This window comes from Ciconia boyciana, chromosome 4 (genome assembly GCF_034638445.1).
Source record: "Ciconia boyciana chromosome 4, ASM3463844v1, whole genome shotgun sequence".
NCBI classification, from domain to species: Eukaryota; Metazoa; Chordata; class Aves; order Ciconiiformes; family Ciconiidae; genus Ciconia; species Ciconia boyciana.
Window position 1 is genome coordinate 54441730 of NC_132937.1, and position 23777 is coordinate 54465506.

The window sequence follows — 23777 nt, forward strand, 5'->3', positions numbered from 1 at the left end:
ACTGTTCAGCTTGAAGATTAAACGAGAAGGTGTCAAACTGAAGAATGGCATTCAAAACAACCTATGAGCAAACTTGTCAGTAAAGGAATGTAGGGAAACTTGGCCCAAACGGGAGCACAGGGCTCCAGACACACACAACTCCAGGAAGTTGTCATCTGGTGGACTCACATTGGGCTGTAGATGAAAAATCCTTGTTTAACTAAATTTTAAGCTTTGTGGAACACAGATGTTTTCCTTACTCTGTGTAGGCACAGCAGGTAGCACAGTGGCAAGAGGCAGTTAGTGCTGCTTGAACACTTATGGTGAAGAGTAGCATTGCAGATCATCATTCAACTCAGAGCAGGTAGTTAAAATACTATTTTCAGAGCCATAGCAAGTCCAAGACAATTAAGACAGATGACACTGAGCAAAATAACACACTGTTAAGTCTTTTTATTAGTATTTATTGTTTTTATTGTTATTCACACTTAGACAACTCAATTATATAAAGTGATTTATATGAAGAGCTCTGTATTGATATCATAAGGTGAGAAAGTGTACACGCCACAGTGAAACATTCAGTGAAGTAGGACCTTTGATAGAAGGGATTATTTCCGAGAGCCTATGTACAAATAAAGGTAACTTTCATACTATATACAAACTTATATTCACAGAGAATATACTGATTCAGAGATACAAGAGTTTCAGCTAGTGAATAATGATCCATACACATAAACACATGAGAAAAACTGGAATTTTCAGGGGGTTGCCTGGACTGACTTCCATGGCAATGTATTTTTTTTAAAGTTTGAAATGAGTAAGATGGGGGACTTCTTCAAATTTTTCTTACAGTAAGTTAAAAATGAGAGATGAAAGAGTATGAAAACTACGAAGTGAAACAAACAAGCTAAAAAAACTTTATTACAAAAATAGCATCTGATTGTCAGTTATAACACGCTACTATTATTTTCACATGACAATACAGTGGCCTGATCTTGCCATCTTAAGTGACAGAAATAATTTCTACTCATGTGAGTCAACTCCCCAGAGCCAGGATTGCAAAATTAAAGCTGTGTAACAGAGATCTTGATAATGGAAATGAACACAAAACCAAGTGAAATCCCTTTGGCATTACTTAATTTTGATGGGGGATTAAAAGAAATGGTTGATTTCTATTGGATAGCCTGACCCTGAAAACTTTAACTCTTTTGTAAAACAGGTGTGACAGAAGTAACTCATCTCTTATAAACTTACTAAAATATGAGGAGCTTTCTTTACTGTGATCTGAGTGGGAGAAAGCATTAGAGTAACAGGATGATTTAATTGCTTCATTGGGCCTGACTCTGCAAGCATTGTATTCCTTCTTCGAGGGTGAACAAGGATGGCAGGATTGAGCCCCTGCTGCAAAGGCGGTGTGCAGCATTTTGTACAGTCCCACAGAGAAGCTCAAGAGTATGAGCAAACTGCCCCTGACCTACTCACAGCTTCACTAAGGCAAAACCAGATCCTGCTTTACTGTACATTTATTTGACAGTATTTTACATTATACCTTAAACAGAGACATGAAATGGATTCTTTACTTTAAAATTAACGATCCCCTTACTTAGAAACCCCATACTAGTCTTCTGGGTTTTTTTATGGCTTCTTTTTGCATTAAGACAACTATGTGACATAAAACAAAAGTAAAAAAAAATAGTAAAGTGCAAGATCTTTCAAAATGCATACAAATTTCATTGTTTGGATTGGTTTTGTGTTTGATGAGTGATGAATTTACCATAAATCTACATGAATGTACAGTTCATTTACCAATCTCGAATTACATTATTCCTTACTCAGTCTTGTCCTGGGCCACTTATGGCTCATATAGGAACGATGTGGCCAGTTGTGTGTCTGGTCTACCCATGCTCCAAGTGGTTACATGGCTTCTAGGCTGGGGCTGACCTGCATCTGGCTGGCTGGGAGCATGGGTTCAGTGCCACGCTAATGTGATTACATGGCTTCTGGAGAAGACAGGGCTTATGTCCAGCCAGGCAGGAGCATGGGCAGGGGAATGTGCAAACTAGCTGCACCCATCCAGGCAGACAAGTCCTGAGATGCCACACACTGACAACTAGCAACACACAGCAGATCTACGGGACGACTTGTCCGGACTACGGGTCTGTGATCCATATACGACTTCTGTATCGGATGGGTGCACCGAATTGCATAACTCCAATCTGGAAGTTACTCTCCCCAGTCCCAATGGAAATGTCAGATATCTCAACACTAATATTCCTGTAACTGATGGCAACAGATCCAAGAAGGATCATTTTAACATCAACCAGGAGTGAAACCCACTTCTGTTGGAGGGCTGGAGCAGGACTCTTCTCCACACTGATGAGTGCAAACTATCCCATTTGCTAATCTCAAAATCACTTTCTGCAGATATGTTTCCAGCTGCAAGTTCTTGTATCAGACTTTCCAGGAATAGCAGGAAAACAAGAATCACCTGCTCAAAGGAACTAACCGTGCCTCTTTCTCAGTTAGCTGTGTCATTGTTATTTACAAGAGGTAAAATGTTATTTCCAAGAATAGAAGCGAATGCAATTTTTCTCTTTGTACATAGCTCCCAGGACAATTATGTTTGTTACGCAAGTGCATTTATGAAATACGGGATCCTAAGATAAAAATCTGCATCTTGCCCAAGTTAATGGCAGAAATCTTCTGGATTTCAGTGGGCCAGTTGTTGGACAAGGGATTATTTCTTTGTTATAAATTAAATAAATCCACCTGATACAGACTCATATTTGATTCAGAACATAAGTTATATGGACCACAAGATGCTATTTTAAGGAACTACTGCTGCAAGAATAATAATTAAAAAACATTGTATATCCCCTTTTTTGCAAAATATGTAATGAAGTAAAAGACAACCAGAGAAATAATCCCTTAAAAAACACCCAAACATTAAGAATATTTCTAAGTATCTATTTTTTACAGTACTTGGATTAACCACATGTTTAACCTACCGCTTTGTGGACCTTCATATCCACACACAACAGTACCATGAGTGACAGTGAACATAAACTACTTCAGAGTAGCATATGCGGAAATTACATGGTAGGTTCATTGCCATTACAAACATCAAATGACATCTAGGTAAGCTTCTTTGTCACCCACTGTGCTTTATGCTTCATGAAGATTATGCAGAGAACCACATCAATTGAATAAATAAGCAGAGGCATACAGACACAGAGAGCCTGTCTGCACTACAAGAAAGCACTAGCTTTCAGTAAAATAGTTAATTTAAAATATAGAGAGCTTTGCTGAAAGATTTTTCCATGCCTACCTATAGTTCTTGAGGACATCATCCTCATATCACACTTTTTATCACACGTGTATAGCATTTACCTTACAGATTTGATCACGGTGGCTTCTACAGGGGGATGCTGGCTTTTTTTTTTTTTTTTTTTTTAAGTGGAAAACAGCAAATACTTGTAAGACTCCCATGGTATTTTGTACTGATGGGGCCATTCTCTCTTTTAATTCCAATGAAGTTAGTGGAGAAAATCTTTAAAACAGGTTACAGTCTGACCCATGATCCTACTCAAATCTGGAAATCCCTTCCAAAAATCATGTCCAACATTGGTTCTGTTCAGGTGTGATGGTACCACAGAGGGTTGGCTATTTCACCTGAATTTGCATTCTTATCTTACTCACTGTGTTGCCAAGCTGGTGTTGTCCTGAAAACACTAAGCTAGAACAGGATCTTGATCATAACACCAACTTCTGTATTAATTATTCATTTATGCTTCATAAGGATTATGTGGACAGCAGCATCAATTGAATAAATTGATGTCTACAACACCAACTAACGCTCTGTAGAATTTGGGCAGTTTGCAGGACCAAATCCCTAGTGAAGTCATTCAGAACTTTGACTGAAGAAAACAGAAATTTAATTTTGACTTCTAGGTCTACAATGTTGACAAACATTCATAGATCCCACACTGAAACAGTTATGAACAATGAGAAACACTTTATACTGGGAAATTTTCTATCATTGTAAAATAGGAGTGTCCTAACAAGTGGCGTGCATTTTTGGCAGTGTTGAGCCTGGACAGCTTATGGACATCCAGTCACTGGGTTGCAGCAGCTCTCAGCTGTTCTCTCAGCACTCCAGTTTAAGATTTTCAAACTCCTCCTGCATGGGATAATGGGCCACACTTCTCCCTCCATCCCATTCCCCTCTTTACCAGCACAGCCATTGCCTTATAATCAAAGAGCACATCAGTGTGCAAGTATCCTGAAACAGTTTACCCCAGCAGTTATGCAGAAAGCTGCCTTGGTAAGTATAACCAGCTTTCACAGCCAGCCTCCACAGAAAGCAGCACAACTGAAATCTCTCCTATTACCTCTGGAGCTGAGCTGCCACTGACCACACAGTTATTCAGCCATTTGAATAATGATCTGTCCAGCAGATGCAAGGCAGTGGGAGCCATGAGGTGTCTCATTCCTGAAGGGAAAAAATTACTTTTAATACCTTCCAAGATAAATATGTTGATAGGGGCAAGCAGTCACAGGAAAGAAATTAGTCAGATATATTTTAAGACAGTATACAAATGCCATTACAGGATACCAGCCCTTAGCCCTACACATAAAATTCCTCCTTCAAGCTGTTGGTGCCAGCTTTGGACTGAAATATTCCCAGTGTGTAGGGCTTTTGATCGGTTACTGTTTTCTCCCTACCTGCCCTCAGTGGGCCAGTAGTCTCTGTTGCTGCTGCCCTCACTTTGCAGAGTGCACCAGAGTGCTCTCACAGCTCCCAAGGTCAGGCAGGGCTTTTTCCTTTCCAGTGTGGGAGTTACACCATGCTGGCCATGAAGTCATTAAAAAAAAAAAAACAAAAGGAAAAGAAAAAAAAAGGAGTAATGTGCTGAACAGAGATCAGACTCTTGCCCTTCCTGGGTTTCTTGATTTGCAATGTCAGACCAGTGAATCTGGGCATCTTTGTATATTATAAGCACTCATATACACAGACCTATCGTGGTCCTGCACACACTCTTTTAGATCGTTCTGTCTTACTCTGCTCACTTGAGAAAGGATTGCCTGTTTTGAGCACTGTCATCAGAAATAAAAGCATTTGGTGACCCCTCTGGGACAAATTATACTGTGGAGTCAGCTCTGTATTTTGGGACACCTGTTTCATTTGAGCTCAGAATTTGGGTTATAGACTTCCTTTTGCAAGACTGCTGTTCTTGTCAGTAGAGGGCACTGTAGGTATGTATGTATATACCTATCTTTCCTTCCATGGTGTACACCCGTAGAAACAAATGTTAAGAGGTGGGCAGCACTATCGTTAAGACAGGTAACGATTCTGGAGCAGTGAAGAATCTTAAATACACAGCCAAATTTTTGCTCACAATGCGAGAAGCTGACACTAAAAAGCACTAAGAAGCAAGAGATGTTGCAAATGTATGGTTAAGATCAAATACTGATTCAGAATGCAGCTAGGACTTAATACCTTAGGACAAGAGGTGAGTAGCAGACAATGTAACCCCTAGTTTTCCTGCTTTTGTTCACTAGCATCTCACTTTTTACTTCATGATTTCACATAACATCAACATTTTAGTAATTTTTAATATGCATTTTTTACTGTTTTCTCTACCATTGTTTTCTGTCAAGTTCTTACTCTCCAGCGTGATACTGTTATATACAAACACACATAACAGCAAAACAGTAAAGGACAAAGGGGATGAGTGAGAAGCGAACAGCATGGAACACAGGAAAACAGACAAGACAAAATGTGCTGAGCCTTCTGTTACACAGCTGTGAGCATGGCGTTGCCATTGTGAGCACAATACGAATACAAAACAATGCTGAAACAGGTCACAGAAATGTGCTGAAATTTCATGAACTCTAACTGCACAAATGACTTGAACAAGCAAACAATGATTATCTGAAATAATTTCTTAACACACATTCCAGTCCTCCCTTTTTTTTTTTTAATTATCCAAACTACAGAAAGATGAACACTTTGTTGCCTTCTCCCTTCTTATTTTTTTGTTCTAGGTTTGGACCTTCTCCTTCTCTCAGGATTTCAGTAAAAGAATATTGCATTTTCACTCCTTCCTGGGCTTCTTTAGACATTCACACTTCCAGCAATACTGAAAAATTTTCATGTAGGTTTCCTGCAGCTCCACTATATTTAAATTGTTAGTTTCTCCTACCTAGTTTCAAGATTTATAAGAGCAAATATGAACTGCCCCAGCTTTGTGCATCAGCTGGGGATCTCTTCCAGCAATGGCTATATGTAGCTGTGAAGGTCCTTACACTCCAAGTAATAGTGAAAGCCTGTAAAACATATATCCACTTCAGCAATTAGGCTGCCATTTTACAACTACTTCTATTTTCTGTATGAAATGCTATGCATAAGCAAATTAGCCTTTTTCTTCTGGCATGAAGAGGCAAACTAATAATGACAACAGCATCTGAAAGCCATTAGTACTGTTGTTGGTATTGCTGCACTAGAAAAAATGGTGTGTTCACATAGTAGTTGTATGATCTCTCTGCATGCTGTGTTGCTATTAGAGAAGAAAGAGTATCCCCATTCTGGTCTTTGCATGTGAATGCAATGAAAATCTGCACCAGTTACAAAATGGCCAGGCAGCATGGCCCCTTCAGTGCGAGAGCCAGAGTTCCTGGAATCTGAAGAGTTTTGCAAGATGTAACAAACCACCATTAACATCCTGCTGATTGCCTTTACAGACCTGTGATGCAGAGGATCAAAACACTGAAGAACTCCCTGGCTTTGCTAAAATCACATCATATAAATCCACTTACATGAAGAGATGTGCAAGCTCTTCCCTGTCTGTGACTCATGTGCTTGGTGTATGCTTTCCACTCAGGAGTTTCAGCAGATTATCAGGAAAATTCCATTCCAGGGTATGTGGGGGGTGGTGCCTCCACAAAGCTAATATTAGCATTCCCCTTAGAAGATGAGACCTTCAAGAACTGAGCACGCTGTGTGTCTGTGTGTGTCTGTGTATACTACTACAGAGAAGAAGACGACTGCGGATATGTACCATAGGCATAGGAGAAGTAGTAGCTTTCACAATTTCCACACGTGCGCAGCATCTCCAGTACTGAGTGGCAAGGATGTTCTGCAGCAGACAAAGAAAAGCTCAGTGCTGCTGGACTCAGCCCTTCACATGTGACTGCACTGCCCAGCAGCGGTCATTCTTCAGCTCTGAGATCCACTCTTTGTATCCTTTTCTTTCTTTCTTTTAAAATTGAGGGAGAGGAAATTTACAAATCCATGGGTTATTCTCATAGAAGCTTTCCATTGTAGTTTTTCGCTGTTTCATTTTGATATATATGTATTTTTGAATAAATATATGGGGGTGGGTTTCTCAAGAAACAGCACTTTCCACTAGATGGAGACAGGACACTGGATCACTTTGTCCTCCAGGAGGACACTGACAATCAGGAACACAAAATAAAGCCCAAACATGAGAAAGCCCAGGATTTTATTCATCCTCCACTTGCAGAAAGCGATGGAGAGGATGACGAAGAGCAGCATGATGAAGAGGAGGACAATCGCACAGAACAGACCATTGCTGCTGACTGTCACTGGGGCAAAGCTGTTAATCACAGCATACAGGAGCCACGGAAGAGGAAGGCTGTTAAAGAAACAGAAAAACAAATTGGAAACATTGCAGAGGTGCAGAAAGGGGCACTAGAAAATTTCTGGAGGCACTTCAAAATACAACCAGAGGCTTCCTGCATAAAGTCAGGTAGGAAGAGTGTCATTCTAATATGTACATAAATCTGATTTGTCAGCTTGCTCGTGGTTCTTGGGAAGAACACCTGGGATTTAGGCTCCCCACTCTTCCATCAGTTACATTGGTGAATTATATGTCCCTTGGCTGACAAATCACCTTTGCATCCTGTCTGTGAGCAGGAAGACCCCTTTCATTTGTTTCTGGATTTCAGACCATCTGCGGAAGAATCTACTTGCACTCTCTTTCCAAGAGCCTGCATGACAGGAGGGTGGGTTGCATAAAGACATGTCCTTGCCATGAAGAACCAGAGCTCTGTAAGGCACTGCCCCCAAAGTTTGGCCCTTAAAAGCCTTGATCCACATTTACTGTATAAACCTGTGTTAAAATGTGAACTTCAACTGAACTCCAGCTTAATTTCTATTTCTGTATCTGCTGTCATTGCATTTCTCATCTCTGATGCCGCAGAATGAGGCAATATCCCTCTGGAAGATGTGAAGCTGAAATAAATATTTAAGCCACTGATTGGAGCTTAGTAGGCTTAGAAATCATGAAAAGAGCTGTCAGAAGCTCACAACATTCAAACTTTGAATAAGCAGCTCAAGGGAGAATAATTTATTACTAACTCAGTACTAACTACACCAGCCTACAGCTCAACTGTGCCATTTCTATTGTAAATACACCAGGTCTAGCAGACTGGTACAGGACAACATTTCCATTGGCAGGAAATTCCAATGGCTACGAATTTTAAGAAAAGTAAGAAAGCATCGCAAAAGAGAAAAGTTTTGTAATGCGCTCTACATGCTCTAAGTTGAAGCACATGGTAGTAAATAATGTTTTCATATATTTTGCAGGTCTGCTGCTTATAGATGTTATTTCAAACACTTCATGCTTCTGGATTAATAGGAAAAAGTGGCCCAGTTTTTGTGCTATGTCCAAAGGTACTGCCATTAGCTAACAGATGGAGTAAAAAAGCCATTTACTGTCCACTCTAACTTCAGGATCCCTTTTTGTACCTGTGCAGTTGCTGGTACATTTTCAGCAGCGAAAACCATTATCTGTTCTACAACTAGGCTGTTCAGGACTACGACTATGACTAGACCTGTTCTTCTGCGTGTGTGATAGCAAGAAACAACCAAAGATGGAGAAACTGAAGAGTATCAACATGATTCGCAGTGCCTCTATCCTGTGTTGAAGATGGGAATGTGGGAGTAAAGACAGAGTTTGTCTGTATATTTCCTGCACATATTTGAAACACTGAGGCATAGGTTACAACATTTCTGGACCTGATCTAGCTTGGTCTCAACAAGTCGAAAGGGAATTTGAATTCCAATCACATGCCACACATCATTATCCTAGAGCTGCCATGAAGCAGTAAATAGCACATTTCTGCACTACCTTATGTTGCTTCCCTTTGTCAGAGCTATAAAAAGGGTCCTTTGTGTTAATAGAGAATTGGTTTGTAATTTGGGACTTGCCAGGTATATAAAAAAATCACATGTCAACAACAGCCTAAACGAGCTACACAAGACAATGACATTTTGTTTTTATTACAGCAAACATGTTGAATACTGCAGAGGCAATTAATTATTCCTGATCATCATTTATAAAGAAAGCTCTAGTATAAGCACAATGAGTGGTAACATAAGCAAAAAGAGCAACTTGACAAAATCATAAAAAGCTTCAGAAATTCCTGCTTGGAACAATGCTCGTGCATACTTTTTTAAGTGCAATTCATTTGCCTAGGCAGCTCTGTGAAGTATCAAAGACAGAATTAGGCAACAAATTTTAACAATTCTGTCAGGCAAATATCTATAGACTTCTGAGCACTTGAAATAGTAACATGCGTTGCATATTTGTATAACTCTCCTTTTTGTGCATCAATGGCAGAAAATTGTTATAGGCAACACCTTGACAAAACCATAGCAATATGCTAAGAACAAAAGACTTCTTAAAATAGACACAATTTTCTTGCTGTAGAACTTACCCCACTGTGATGTCAAATATGTTGCTTCCAACAGAACTGGATACAGCCATGTCTCCCAGACCTTTGCGTGCTACAATAACACTGGTAATAAGGTCAGGAATGGATGTGCCAGCAGCTAGAATAGTCAATCCCATGATTTCTTCGCTAATACCAATGGTTTCTCCAACCTAAAAGGGTTTAAGCAAAAACAGCAAAAAAAATCCTGCGGTGAAGAAATGCCTTCTGCTGTAAGCCTGTTTAACCAGGAATATTATCCTGGAGCTTGCCAACTAGCTTGGAGAATACAGGCAAGATTGGAGAATTACTCATTTTCACAGATTTCAACATGTTTCAGGAGAAAGATAAGATTGTCAAATAGAACCAGTAGGTATTGACAAGCGGTTGGTGATGGCTCTGATGTTACCAGAATGATCAAGTCCTGTGGTCAGTACAACCACAGCCCTCTGAAATACTTTCCATTTACTGAGTGGTGATTTATTTCATCCATGGTGGCAGCTCCTAAAATAAAGCACTACTCAGCATGAGATAGATGATGAACTCTGATTCTCAATGATCTCTCACAGTGCAAAACACAATGTAGGGCTTGTACTTTGTACCAGTATCACCTCCTTACCTGATGTGCCCACCAGACCATTAAGTAAGAAAAAAATGCAATCCAGCTGATAGAGCCAAAAAATGTGATAGGAAAAAATTTTCTTGACCTCTGAAACAGAAACAAAGAGAAACAGTGAACACCTATGTTGAAGGCTGAAGTGCTGTACTCTTAATTGCTTCTCAAAATGAGAGTGGCCTCTCATTTTTTCTGATCACTTGTTCTGACCAACTATTCTGATCATCATCAGATGATCAAAATAAATGTCAAGAATAGTAAGAAACTGACTCCCTATACTGGTATATACTTACCTATGCCTCATTTTTCCAACCGCTTCAGTTGTAAAATAACACCTTCTAACAACTTGTATGATGAATGGCAAGTTTCGGGTTGTCATTTGTATCATAACTCTGTTTTGCCGCAGTTTGCATAAGTGTTTAGCTGAATGGTGGTTTGACTTCTAAGTTTATTAATAACTTCATGCTTATTCAGAAAGAATGTTTTTCAGTTGCTAAAACAGGTACCCATACCTTTCATTTGTACATTAATAACTTTGTGCAACACCTTTCATTCACATAACAATGGCTGCTAAAAAATATGACATATGACAGCTAAAAAAATATACATCTAAAATTTATTAGGGCATTTACTTTTTTTGGGAAAACAACCTACTTTCTCAATTAGAACAGAAGATACAATAAGCACATATTTGCCATGCTTTGTTTTGTAGAGAATTTTGTTATAAACACATATAAAACACACTCCGAGGACCTTCAATGAGTTAAAAAATCTGTATAACACCAAAGTAACTTCATTTTCATGTTCAGTGTCTCCCTTACTAATGTCAAATTTTGAATAGATAGCATTCTTGCAGCCAGTGAATGGGTTATATTCAGATTAATGATTTATTTTGGTTTCTGTTCTTTCCAGTCTTTTGCATCACCCATAGTTCCTATTGGCTAGCTAGATCTATGTAACAAAAAAAGATCAAGTTAACTACTAAAGGAAGGAAACACAAGTGCAGTGCAGTACCAGGCAATCGCTGTCTAAATCAAATTAGTGTTTAAAATGAAATTTGTACTGTGAACAAATGCTACCAGTCTTAAATGAAACCACAATCTTTATGGGCATTAACCTCCTGAACACAGATCCTCACCCCAGCTGACTTCTGACATGCCACTAGCAGAGTCCTATAAATTTTCATGAATAACCAGTAGGACTCCTTGTGGAAGGAAGTTACACCACTTTGAATACTTGTTCCAACTGCTGCGCGATCCTGTGCTACCTTTTCCTGTTAAGTCCTCACTAAATCCACTTCAATTTTTTGGTCTGCAGGGGCCTCCAGAATTTTTGGGCAGCGCAGGTGCCTGCACCCCTCTCCACTGCAGGACATGCCTCTGCTGCACCAGGAGACTGATTAGCCTGTGGGTCATTCCTAGGTGTTGTGGCAACGAACAAGACTGCAGGGCTTTCCCTGAACATGACTTTTGGAGAGAAAATACTATTTGGATTTTGCCAATTCAGCTTGCCCAAGCCATGATAAAGCCCTCTTTTTTAGGGAGTTTACAGAGCTGCACAGCCAGCTTTTCTTGTATAACAGACGCAAGAAGCATTTATACGGGACAGCCTCGTGTTTAGGAATTGACCAGCACAGGTGGCTGTGGACTAAGAGGTGCTGAGTGAATTGGGCTGGCCATTAGAGCTGGTCATGTGGGAATGACACTGCCTTTTGTCAGCTGAACCAGAGAAGAGAGAGGCTGATCCACAGCTCATTGAAATTGTGTAGACTCTTTCTGCTGATGTAAATGGAATGAGATCAGGTCATTACTGATGGGAAAAAGCTAAAGTCAGCAATGGCAATTGTGCACAGTCATCTACAGGATGGTGCAACTAAAAGGTCCATATCTGCTCTAGCAGCAGGTGCAGCTGTAGGCTGTGCTACAGAACACTTACTCACTCCCTGTGGGCGCTTGGCATAATGCTAAATGCCCTCCTGAAAACTGAGCTCGTAAACATTGACTAACACGACCTATACAACGCCACAATTGAATATACAGAGGAGCACACATTAAAGATGGTAGAGATTTAACAACACTCCCAAACCCCCTCATACATAAATAAATAACTGATCTTCTGTTGGAGTAAGAAAATCATTCCAGTAGGTGTTTTAAATGAATTATCTTTAAATATAGGCATAAATAGCCACAATGGCACCTTGAAACATCCTTTTCATATAAATTCCATTACTGTCACGAGCACTGTTTCTAGAGCTGCTGAGGGTACTTTGGTTGATCTGCTTCTTAACTCTTTACAGAGCAGTTACTTTTTCAAAACAGAGTTCTAAATTTTTATCAAATCAGAAAATCTGATAATGAGCTTCCAATGTTTAGACCTACTCGGATGGACTTTTACTTCTAAAATCAAAACTTTACATGCATTGGGGGACAGAAGACCTTAGTCTGAAAAGGAACACGACTTGAAAGGAACACAAAGATGGCTGTTAAAATTGTGATCTGACACCAGTGGGAGCAGAATTGAGCCCAGAAGGGATAAATGAATCTAAACAGCAATTTCCTTCTTTTAAACTAAATAGCTAGCACTTCTTTTTCACCATTCTTAGTAGCCAACTCTTTCAGCTTTCAAAATTTTTTGTCTTCCTTGTAAAAACTGGGATTTTCTGGCAACACATACGGTGAATGAGATGATGAAGCAATAAGCTTGTTGCAGCTGCTCACAAAATCTACACAGAGCACCTCATAGCATGAATAATCACTATACAACACTTAAGATATAAAGCATACATTGGCTTACGCGAAACTAATGCAGCAAGAGCTGTACTGGCCAGCAATAGCTCTCTTGTCAGTGTGATTATATATACCAAACGGTTCTTGCAAAATAACGAGACATTGCCTGATTCAGACACCCACAGAATTTGGATGGCTAAGAATTACGAGTCAGTAACTTCGCAGCATGTGTATTCCTAGCCTGTCTTAGCCAATCTTCTCTCAGTAAAATTAACCAATAAGCAGCAGTTAAAGAGTAAGAGTACTTTAATAGGCTTAACAGTTTAATTACCTATTTTAAAAGGGGGAACATTTAAACTCAAAAAGGGCAAAATTTAAAGCTTGTACATACTACAGGTGATGAAATCAAGAATGGACTCCATGGATGCTGCTATATAATTTGCTGCTATATAGATGAAAATTTTAAAAAGCAGTAATGAGAGTGCTGATTCTTTTTTGGATGCTCGATTTTATTTCCAGAGTATAACAATAATCATGCTTATTTTGTAACTAATGACAGCATTCTTTTGACATTTATCTCATTGCAACTCCCTAGCTCTTGGAAATATAGACAGCTGCCAGTTCCAAGCATTTTCCTAGAAGAATTAGTCAGAGACAGCAGACAGCAATACTTCTCTCCACCTTTTCTGGTAGCTATTGTGATGGTTGCCTTGTAAAGACAGAGAGCCCAGTTTATTACCAATTGGTTCTGTTGTGGTCATGGTAACAGACAAATGAGAAAAGCCATGGCTCATTCAGTTTATATGCTATTTTCTTTTAACAAAAGAGAAATAATTTTGTAGTTTTACTGTAGATTGGTTGGATTGGTTTTGTTCCTGTCTATCAGCAATCTTAAGAACATTTTTCTTGGTACATTTCTGTATTGATTTCATGCCAGTGTCTGAAAAACAGGACTTTAAGTAGCAAGAATGATCCAAGTATGAAGATTTTTCTTCTAAAAGCCTGGTCCTGAAAGATAGTGAGTGTTTAATAATTTGCAAAGTATCTGTCTTAATTTTAGCCACTATTATTACCAACATCTTTACTTTACCTTTAACCTGAATGAATCATATGTTTGTCTCGTACATACATTTATCTGCATTGCAAGCTTTGATTTTCCTTTCATACTTGACAGTGCTTAAATCTGATTACTCAGAACCTGCTCCTGTAACTGGATCTGTGCAGGAACATCTTGTCCTTGTCCCCTTGGTAACAGTGCGTCTCTGTATGGCAACAAGAGTTCATGTAAGTTGTACCTCTTCGCTGGTAATGAGGATTTGCAGAGGTACAACGAACTGCCCCATACGGGTCCAGTGACAGCAGGACTGGAGCCCCGATAGCCATTTCTCTGGCCTGTAACACAAAGGGATGGACAGTGCAGTATGGCTGTAACAAAAGAGATGGTGTTCAATATCAGCCACTGAACCACTGGGCCACCTTGGTCACGTAATTTTCATATCAATCTTCCAATATCCCTTACTGTAGGAGGTGGACAGTTATGTTTGTGGCCTTTACAGAGCCACTGGGGAAATAAGGTATTAGTAGAGGAAAAATATCTGTTATTATTCCAAACACCTGAAAAAAAAGTCAGGTACAAAATTCCCCAAGGGCACACCTACCTCTGGTGTACTGCCAGCAACATTACTGATGTTATAGTAAGGATTTTAATATATACTGGCTTAATGTGAGCAGGTATTATTAAGGTACTAAACATACATTAAAACATGTCAACTATTGAATCAGCTGAGAGTTAGATGAACTAATGCATAATCTACTCTAAGTATATAAAGATCTTCATACGTATACACCAGAGCATTATAAAGCAGCACGGATTTTGCTGACTTTATAACCAGAGACCTTACATATGAAATAATTTTTCTTGAGCTTCTGCTGGGTGTCATGGAGCTAAATATAGCTTAGTATAGCACAAGTAAATGCAGTCAAAACATCTCCATTATGTGGAGATAAAATATACTTTAGAAAAGAAACTCTAGAAGGAAAGGAGAACTCATTTTTGAAAAGTGGACACCCACAGAGGATGTCAAAGGCTCCATAAGGTCTCTCAAATCAGTATATAGCACACAAGCATTCATTTTATATATCCACATACTAATCTGAGCATCCTGATGCAGAATTTGGGTTTCTGAATAAAATTACCACACTTGCAAATCAAGGTCCCGACGGCAGGTCTACCTACAAAATCTATTTAAGTATTATTTTAGGTTTGTTTTAAATTTTGCCTCACAGATTTCATGGAAAGTTGTTTTGTTTTTTGATGCACATGCTGAGCCGTGATACTGGGTTTTGTTTTTGTTAGGAAGGGAATAGTGGGGATAGCACACAGGCATAAGTGAGACTATTTTAGAGACAAACACACTAATGAAGTGTCCTTGTAAAGTTAGACAGTTTATGCAACCATCTGGTTAATTCTTTGACAGCGATGTTCAAAGTAAGCAGCTTGTCATACTGATACAGCCTGTTACCTCTTCCATTATTACTACATGTAATTACAAACTTTATTTCTTTTACTTTTGTATAAAAAGCTACTCCTTTCAGTGAATGAAATTTTAAAACTTTGTTGCCCGTTGACATATCTGGCATATAAAATTGTGCTCATCTTTTGTGTTACAGCAGGGTATTTTAGCTGTACAATGTCAGTATGCCAGTTCTGTTGTGAACAATACTAGCGTTAATAATCACATGCATCACACAGTTGCATGCAACTTCTTGAGATATTCACTTTGCAAAACCATTATTGTAACAACTGTTCTCATTTATACAGTACAGAATATTGGATATGGCTACATGTCTGTTGATTTTAACTTCAGATTTTCAAAATTCAAAATAATGCACATACTTATTTTGTAACAGTAGTTGCTCATTTTGGGCCAAATTATTTAAAAAATTACAGAGATGTTTTGGAATTATAAAAGGAGGGCATAAATACAGAAATAAACAATCTTGAAATTAATGTAGTATGCTCTCTGTGTTATCAAACAAAAAGTGTTTACCAGAGTTGTTTGAAAACTTTAAGAAAAGAAAGCTTAAAGATTGGAAGGGAAAATGTCAGTTTATATCCTTTGAGAAACCTTTATCTAAAAACAAATCAGAGGTCTTATTTTAGCTTGTTTCTTGCACTGATTTGCAGTTTTTCAGTGTGTGGGATAGGAAAGTTTTTCAGTGTGTGTGATGAGGCAAAAAAAATTCAGGGTGTTGATTTATAACCTTATGAGCTGTGCATCCCTTTCTTGCAGCAGTTTTAAATCTATTTTTGATCCAGAAAGGAAAAGAGATTGAAACAATACTAAAGGATTTTTTCAGCTCTTGACTTTTTTTCTTTTACTTTCCAGGAGCCTCCCCAGTAGGGTCTATTTGTATATGTGAATTTAAAAGTGGTAAGACTTGATAACTTGTCACAATAAGTCATTTGTATTAATAGTCAGTCTTACATTACTCCAAGCTGTGTTTGGGACAAAGCTAGCAAGTATTTTACATATGGAAGGACTTATGGATCTTGTTCTAGTATGCAAATTAAAAGATGATGAGTAGAAGACAACAGTCTAGTAGAACATATATTTAAGAGAAATGCATATCCTTATTTTTGAACCACAGAGAAAATTTAGACAGTTTAAAATCTTTCCAGTCGTACCCTTTAGGGCACTGCAGAGGGACAGACTTCCTCAGCACTTACGTGATATTCAGTGGAGGTCTAGAAATTCAGATGTGAAGACCCCAAAGAAGTTTTAAGAGCTTTCACTTTGTGTCATAAAATATTACTGAATACAAATGGCAATCTTTAAAGAGCTATTACCAACCAGTTGCCCATAAGCACTCATTTGAAGATGTGAAGACTGATGTTTTGACCTCTTCTTCAAAGAAGAAACTATTAGAAAAAATCATTAGCTCTATTTTTACATAAATCCACTACAGTCCCTTTTTAGCATTTAGCAAGAGAGCCACTCTGTTGTGCAGAACACACTGACTTACAACAACAGTTACTTACAGGTTTTCTGACGTCCGGGAGGGAAGCCCACAGTGGAAAAACAATGGGTAATACAAGAAGGTAGGTGAGCTGCTTGCGTGGGGTGTCAGGCCAGGCCAGGCTGAGAGGCTGGTCCTCATCCTCTTCATTCTGTAAGAAAAGCCTCAGTGAGCAGAATATTGAAGTGGATGAATGAGGTTAGGGACCCTTTAAAGAGGAGTCCTGAGGACTGTGCTGTGTTTCAGTGAGAACCCATGGGGTCTGCAAACATGGCATTAACACCACACCTACCTAACAACATTAGCTAGGACACAGTAAAAAGATTTTGGCAAGACTATGAGGTATCCCTGCAGCAAATGCTGCCTGAGGATGTTTGTTTGCGGCTATGCTGACAGTGATGCTGGTCCCTTGGGATGCACAGAGCAGTGTCGTGCCTTCTCCCTGGAGGGGAACCTTGTGCCTCTGATACGTCTTCCCACAGGCTCTCCCTTGGGATGTGGGCTAGTCTAGTCAGGGATCAGAACTGGTCTGGACTGCATCAAGCCTGGCCACATAGATAGAGATAGAGATAGTGACAGAGCTAGAGCTAGAGCTAGAGCCAGAGCCAGACATAGAGCTAAAGGTAGAGATGGGGGGGGGGGGGGGGGGGAGAGAGAAACAGAGACAGAGATAGAGATGTGTGTGTGCGCACACACACAAACATACATGCATATAAATAGAAATATATATATGTGCATATATATAAGTATACATATATCTAACTTTATAACCTTTTGTGAGTAACTTAAAAAGTTCCTATTTAAGATATATATAGAGATAGATAAATAGATACACATATGTATTTTCTTGTTCATGGGACCACAGGGTAATTCAGGCTGGCAGGGACCTTGGGAGCTCCACTGCTCGGCCGGGGAGGTCCAACCAGGCTGCTCAGGGCTCTGCCCAGTCAAGCTGTGAAACCACCAAGGATGGAGATGGCACAACCTCCCTGGGCCCCTGCTCTACCACTGGGCTGCCCTTGTGGGGAAAAGTCTTCTCCTTATCTCCAGCCGGAGTCTCTTGTGTTTAGACCAGCCACTACACAGCAGTCTTCTTTGCAGCTTGGTGTTAAAAGTAAAGGAAGGACATTCCTTTCCTATTTGTGTAGCTGATTTTCACATCAATCTCTAGTCTTCTTTTACGTGTATGCTGTTCACCTGTCATCTCTATTACATAGCAGGTGTATAGGGACCTTCTCCCATGACAGAAAACCTTTTGGCTGCCACACACTTCTCTTTTCTTAGACTGCTTCTGCTAACAAAATGGAGCCCTCTCAGACTGCCACAGAAAGAAAGCAAAGTGAGCATGATTCAGCCTTTTGGGTGTATGTATTAAAATAACTTTTTAACTTTTACCATAGGTAGACAATGTCTCCAGAATTGCACATGGATCTAACTTATAGCACAGAATAAGGCAACAGAGAAAAATGGCCTAAACGGTTCTTTCACATAGATGTGTGTAATGCAAACCCTGTTAAGCCTGTGGAAAGATTCCTAGAGAGCTCAGTGAAAGCTAAAGAAGTCCAAAAAAGAGTACCTGGTGAAAACTGTGTTTGTTTGAGAGCATGAGAGGTATACAACTACTTCTTCATATAGTATTCTTGTTTTCTTCTTTTTCAAAAAGACAATAATTGAGAATTCAGTCCCCTCAGCAGTGTGCAAGTTACTCTTCCCATAGATTTATAATACAGGTTTCTTGTCAGTTATTGCCCTGTCTTAAGATTGCTTACATAAACCTTAAGACAATGCTATAAGAAGTAGTCATTTGAATGACCATGCCAGTTTTTTTTTTTCTAAGCAAAAGAGTTATTGATGAAATGTCACCATATGTTGGTATCGTTCATAACATTTTCTACTTACTGCTAATTTTCATTGAAGAACCAGTCTTAATTGTTCCACTATTATGAACTTCTGAATTGTTCAGCTACTCAGCTACCTGAACTGATCAGTACCTACAGAAGCAAGCCCAACTCTTAGCTCAGGCTCTTCCGTCATGACTGTATCACCTGACACGGATGGACTGGAAGCAAATCCCTATTTACCTCTTGATACATTGACAGGCTGCAGCTACTTTGACAGTTATGTGTTGATGTCAACAGAAGACAATATTTTGTTAAACCCAACTCCCAAGTTGCATGACTGTAAGACAACAGTAAAGTGAACAGGTCATAATAGGTATAATCAGTAAAAGATCTAGAAAATGTACATAGGCACAATTTGTCACACTCCACACAGTACTTAAGAGGCTCCTGAGCTGCTTAAGAGGCCTTAAGCTTTCAGCTCTTTACCAAAGGGGGCAGATGATCTGTACTTCACTGCTGCAATCTACTGAAGCCTGACTTTTGGGAGACTGGGCTGGTGCAAGAGTTTGTGGGGCTACTTCCTAAAAACCAAATCCATTCTTTTTCAATTCTGGTAGATGTTGTTGGGGTGGGAAAATCAATCTGAGATGGACACTCAGCTTTGAAATATGACGACTGAGGTAAAATTTGAGCACAAAAGGACCAATTGAAGAGTTGCCTAGGTAACTCAGTTTCTGAGTGGCCTGTGTATAATTCAAGCAGCAGACTGAGCTGGAATAAAGCTCCATAAATGACTGCTTCATAAACAGCACTGAGTGACAAAGTACTTCCTAAATTGCCATCTTTAGAGATTAGCCATGATTAACAACTGCATTTATCCACAAAAGTTTTGCATTAGTCTGAGTTTGCACATGAGTCTGCAAAATGTAAGGTAATTAATACCTAAGTTGCTTCCTGCAGTGCTGTACCAGTACACACCGTACTTCAACACTGGGCCTCATTCTGGTCTCATGTCTGTGTCAAACAGCATTGGGCTAGCATGAGCACACAGGCAACATGAGTGGCTGTAGCAAAGGACCACAAAGAATTACATATGGAGATTGCCAGATGTCTCCTGAGAAATCTTGATCCATCTGTTTGAGATCTGTTCACCTCCAGGTTGTATTGCCTAATCCCTCTCCACAAGGCAACTATCCCCAAAATATAAGGCCAAACTTGAGCTCACAGTGCAAAAGGGAAAACCCCTTTTTCTCGCTAGTTTAACTTCAGGATACATTACAGATGCTACAGACTGGATCTCCATTTCCTATTTTGTAAATTGGAATCAGCATCTGATTTTCAAATGCTGACTTTCCAAAAATCAGTGGAAGTAAGGAAGTTCAACGTATTTGTAAATCCAGCTTCTATGAATTTCATAGCAATGCTGAACTATCCACTGAGGTTAAAGACATGAAAGGGAAATAATTTTGGCAGCTATAAAACCATGAAAATGTGACTGTCATGCTCTGGACTAAGCAGCAGTGATATAAAATGACTCAGCACAGATTTACGGCAGCGATTGCGTGCACTGTCTGTGGCTCCAGCCTATCTGCAATGTATATACTGAATATGCATTCTCACAGTTTGTAGAAACTAATACTGAAACTATAGTTTTGATTTATTTTAGCCTGCATGATGAAAACTGAGTCCTTGTAATGTTCAGTATGATTCTCTTCTGCAACGCTAAGAAGAAAAACATAATGATAACATGATATACACACTGGAATTCAGAAAATGGTGCCATTTTAGATACCTTCTGGTGTATCTTAGTGACCTTCTGGTCACTTGACCTCCACATGCTCCATCAGAAGGGGAGAACAGTCTGCTTGGTATGACATACCTGTCAACACTATGCAAAAATACCCTATGTTTCTCTAGGCCAGCTCAGGTGGTACTACCTACCCATCTATGCGCAAATGAGTCCTACCCCAAAACTCATTCCCTGCTATAACTCTGTCGCTAATTAGCTTTAAAGATACTGGAACGGACATATGGGAAAGCTGCATTAGTTGACATCATGAACTTTGATGATAATCCAATATCTACACAAAGTTTCATGTGAACCTAAATTTAACTGCTGTCACAAAAACACAGGTCATATTACAGCCAAGTAAAACCTGAAGCTGTACAGACAATCATGGTTCTCCTACATTTCCAAGTCCATTTGTGTGACTTGTGTGAAAGGATTCTCCAGAATATGCTAATGAACATAGAACTGAACAGTTTACTTATACTGATACAAATAGCATTAATTCTAAGTGTTCTAGACAGTCATTAAACACATCAGTACTGTTCCTGGCAGAAATGACTGGCACCAGTATCACTTTCTCTTAACCAGAATGATCATCTGAAGACCTTTTCCCAGGCCGCATTTAAAGGCTGATGTCTGGTAGGTAATAAGTGATTTGGGGGAGGTGGTAGAGGATAAAGTAGTGTAAAATGTCTGCAGTTTTTTATAACATGGTAAGATTGACTGGACTAAGATGATAGAAACAGTCATATTAAGTCGGACCAAAACACCAGTATCTTGCTTCTGGCAATGGTCAGACATAGGCGCTCAGGGAAGAAGTATTGGAATGTGGCATATTTTTTAATCTTCCACAAATTTATAGAATCATAGAATCATTTAGGTTGGAAAAGACTGTTAAGATCATCGAGTCCAACTGTAAACCTAACACTGCCAAGTCCACCACTAAACCATGTCCCTAAGCACCACATCTACATGTCTTTTAAATACCTCCAGGGATGGTGACTCAACCATTTCCCTGGGCAGTCTGTTCCAATGCTTGATAACCCTTTCGGTGAAGAAATTTTTCCTAATATCCAATCTCAAGCTCCCCTGGCACAACTTGAGGCTGTTTCCTCTTGTCCTATCGCTTGCTACTTGGGATAAGAGACCAACCCCCACCTCACTACAACCTCCTTTCAGGTAGTTGTAGAGAGCAATAAGGTCTCCCCTCAGCTTCCTTTTTTCCAGACTAAACAACCCCAATTTCCGCAGCCACTCCTCATAAGACTTGTTCTCCAGACCCTCCTTCACCAGCTTCGTTGTCCCTCTTTGGATGGGGACGACGTCTTTCTTGTAGTGAGGGGCCCAAAACTGAACACAGTATTCAAGGTGCAGTCTCGCCAGTCCTGAGTACAGGGGCACGATCACTTCCCTAGTCCTGCTGGCCACTCTATTCCTGATACAAGCCAGGATGCTATTTGCCTTCTTGGCCACCTGGGCACACTGCCAGCTCATATTGAGCCAGCTATTGACCAACACCCCCAGGTCCTTTTCCGCCAGGCAGCTTTCCAGCCACTCTTCCCCAAACCTGTAGCGTTGCATGGAGTTGTTGTCACCCAAGTGCAGGATGTGGCATTTAGGCTTGTTGAACCTCATACAACTGGCCTCAGCCCATCGATCCAGCCTGACCAGATCCTGCCTTTCTACCCCCAAGCAGATCAACACTCGCACCCAGCTTGGTGTGGTCTGCAAACTGACTGAGGGTGCACTCGATCCCCTCGGCCAGATCATTGATAGAGATATTAAACAGAACTGGCCCCAATACTGAGCCCTGGGGAACACCACTTGTGACTGACCACCAACTGGATTTAACTCCATTCACCACCACTCTTTGGGCCTGGCCATCCAGCCAGTTCTTTATCCAGTGAAGAGTACGTCTGTCCAAGCCATGAGCAGCCAGTTTCTCCAGGAGAATGCTGTGGGAAACTGTGTCAAAGGCTTTACTGAAGTCCAGATAGACAACATCCACAGCCTTCCCCTCATCCACTAAGCGGGTCATCTTGTTATAGAAAGAGATCAGGTTGGTCAAGCAGGACCGGGCTTTCATACACCGATGCTGACTGGGCCTGATCACCTGGTTGTCCTGTACGTGCCATGTGATGGCACTCACGATGATCTGCTCCATAACCTTCCCTGGTACTGAGGTCAGCCTGACAGGCCTGCAGTTCCCCAGATCCTCCTTCCAGCCCTTCTTGTAGATGGGCGTCACATTTGCTAACCTCCAGTCAACTGGGACCTCCCTGGTTAGCCAGGACTGCTGATAAATGATTGAAAGTGGCTTGGTGAGCACTTCTGCCAGCTCCCTCAGTACTCTTGGGTGGATCCCATCCAGCCCCATAGACTTGTGTGTGTCTAAGGGGTGTACCAGGTCACTAACCATTTCCCCTTGGATTATGGGGGCTCCATTCTGCTCCCCATCCCTGTCTTCCAGCCCAGGGGGCTGGGTACACGGAGAACAACTGGTCTTACTATTAAAGACTGAGGCAAAGGAGGCATTAAGTACCTCAGCCTTTTCCTCATCCTTTGTCACTATGTTTCACCCTGCATCCAATAAAAGATGGAGGTTCTCCTTAGCCCTCCTTTTGTAGTGAAGGTATTTATAGAAACATTTTTTTTTCGTCTTTTACTGCAGTAGTCAAAGTTAGTTCTAGCTGGGCTTTGGCCCTTCTAATTTTCTCCCTGCATAACCTCACGACATCCTTGTAGTCCTCCTGAGTTGCCTGCCCCTTCTTCCAAAGGTCATAAACTCTCTTTTTATTCCTGAGTTCCAGCCAAAGCTCTCTGTTCAACCAGGCTGGCCTTCTTGCCCACATGCTTGTCTTTCGGCATACAGCGACAGCCTGCTCCTGCACCTTTAAGATTTCCTTCTTGAAGAATGCCCAGCCTTCCTGGACTCCTTTGCCCTTCAGGACTGCCTCCCAAGGGACTCTGTCAGCCAGGCTCCTAAACAGGTCAAAGACTGCCCTCCGGAAGTCCAAGGTGGCAGTTCTGCTAACCCCTCTCCTTACTTCTCTGAGAATCGAAAACTA

At 40.3% G+C, this 23777-nt stretch overlaps 1 protein-coding gene across 3 annotated transcripts in view; it reads right to left on the bottom strand.

Moving 5' to 3' along the window:
- Nucleotides 1-466: 466 nt before the first annotated feature.
- The window catches only part of SLC24A2 (solute carrier family 24 member 2), a 117244-nt gene continuing 93933 nt past the window's right edge, over nt 467-23777 (bottom strand). For all 3 annotated transcript variants that reach the window (XM_072860231.1, XM_072860232.1, XM_072860230.1), the window contains 4 exons: nt 17102-17230; nt 10337-10426; nt 9724-9890; nt 467-7637 (listed from right to left, as the gene is read on the bottom strand). In XM_072860231.1, the coding sequence (XP_072716332.1) occupies nt 7388-7637; nt 9724-9890; nt 10337-10426; nt 17102-17230 (636 nt within the window). In that variant the 3' untranslated portion in view covers nt 467-7387. The remainder of the gene's footprint in view (nt 7638-9723; nt 9891-10336; nt 10427-17101; nt 17231-23777) is intronic.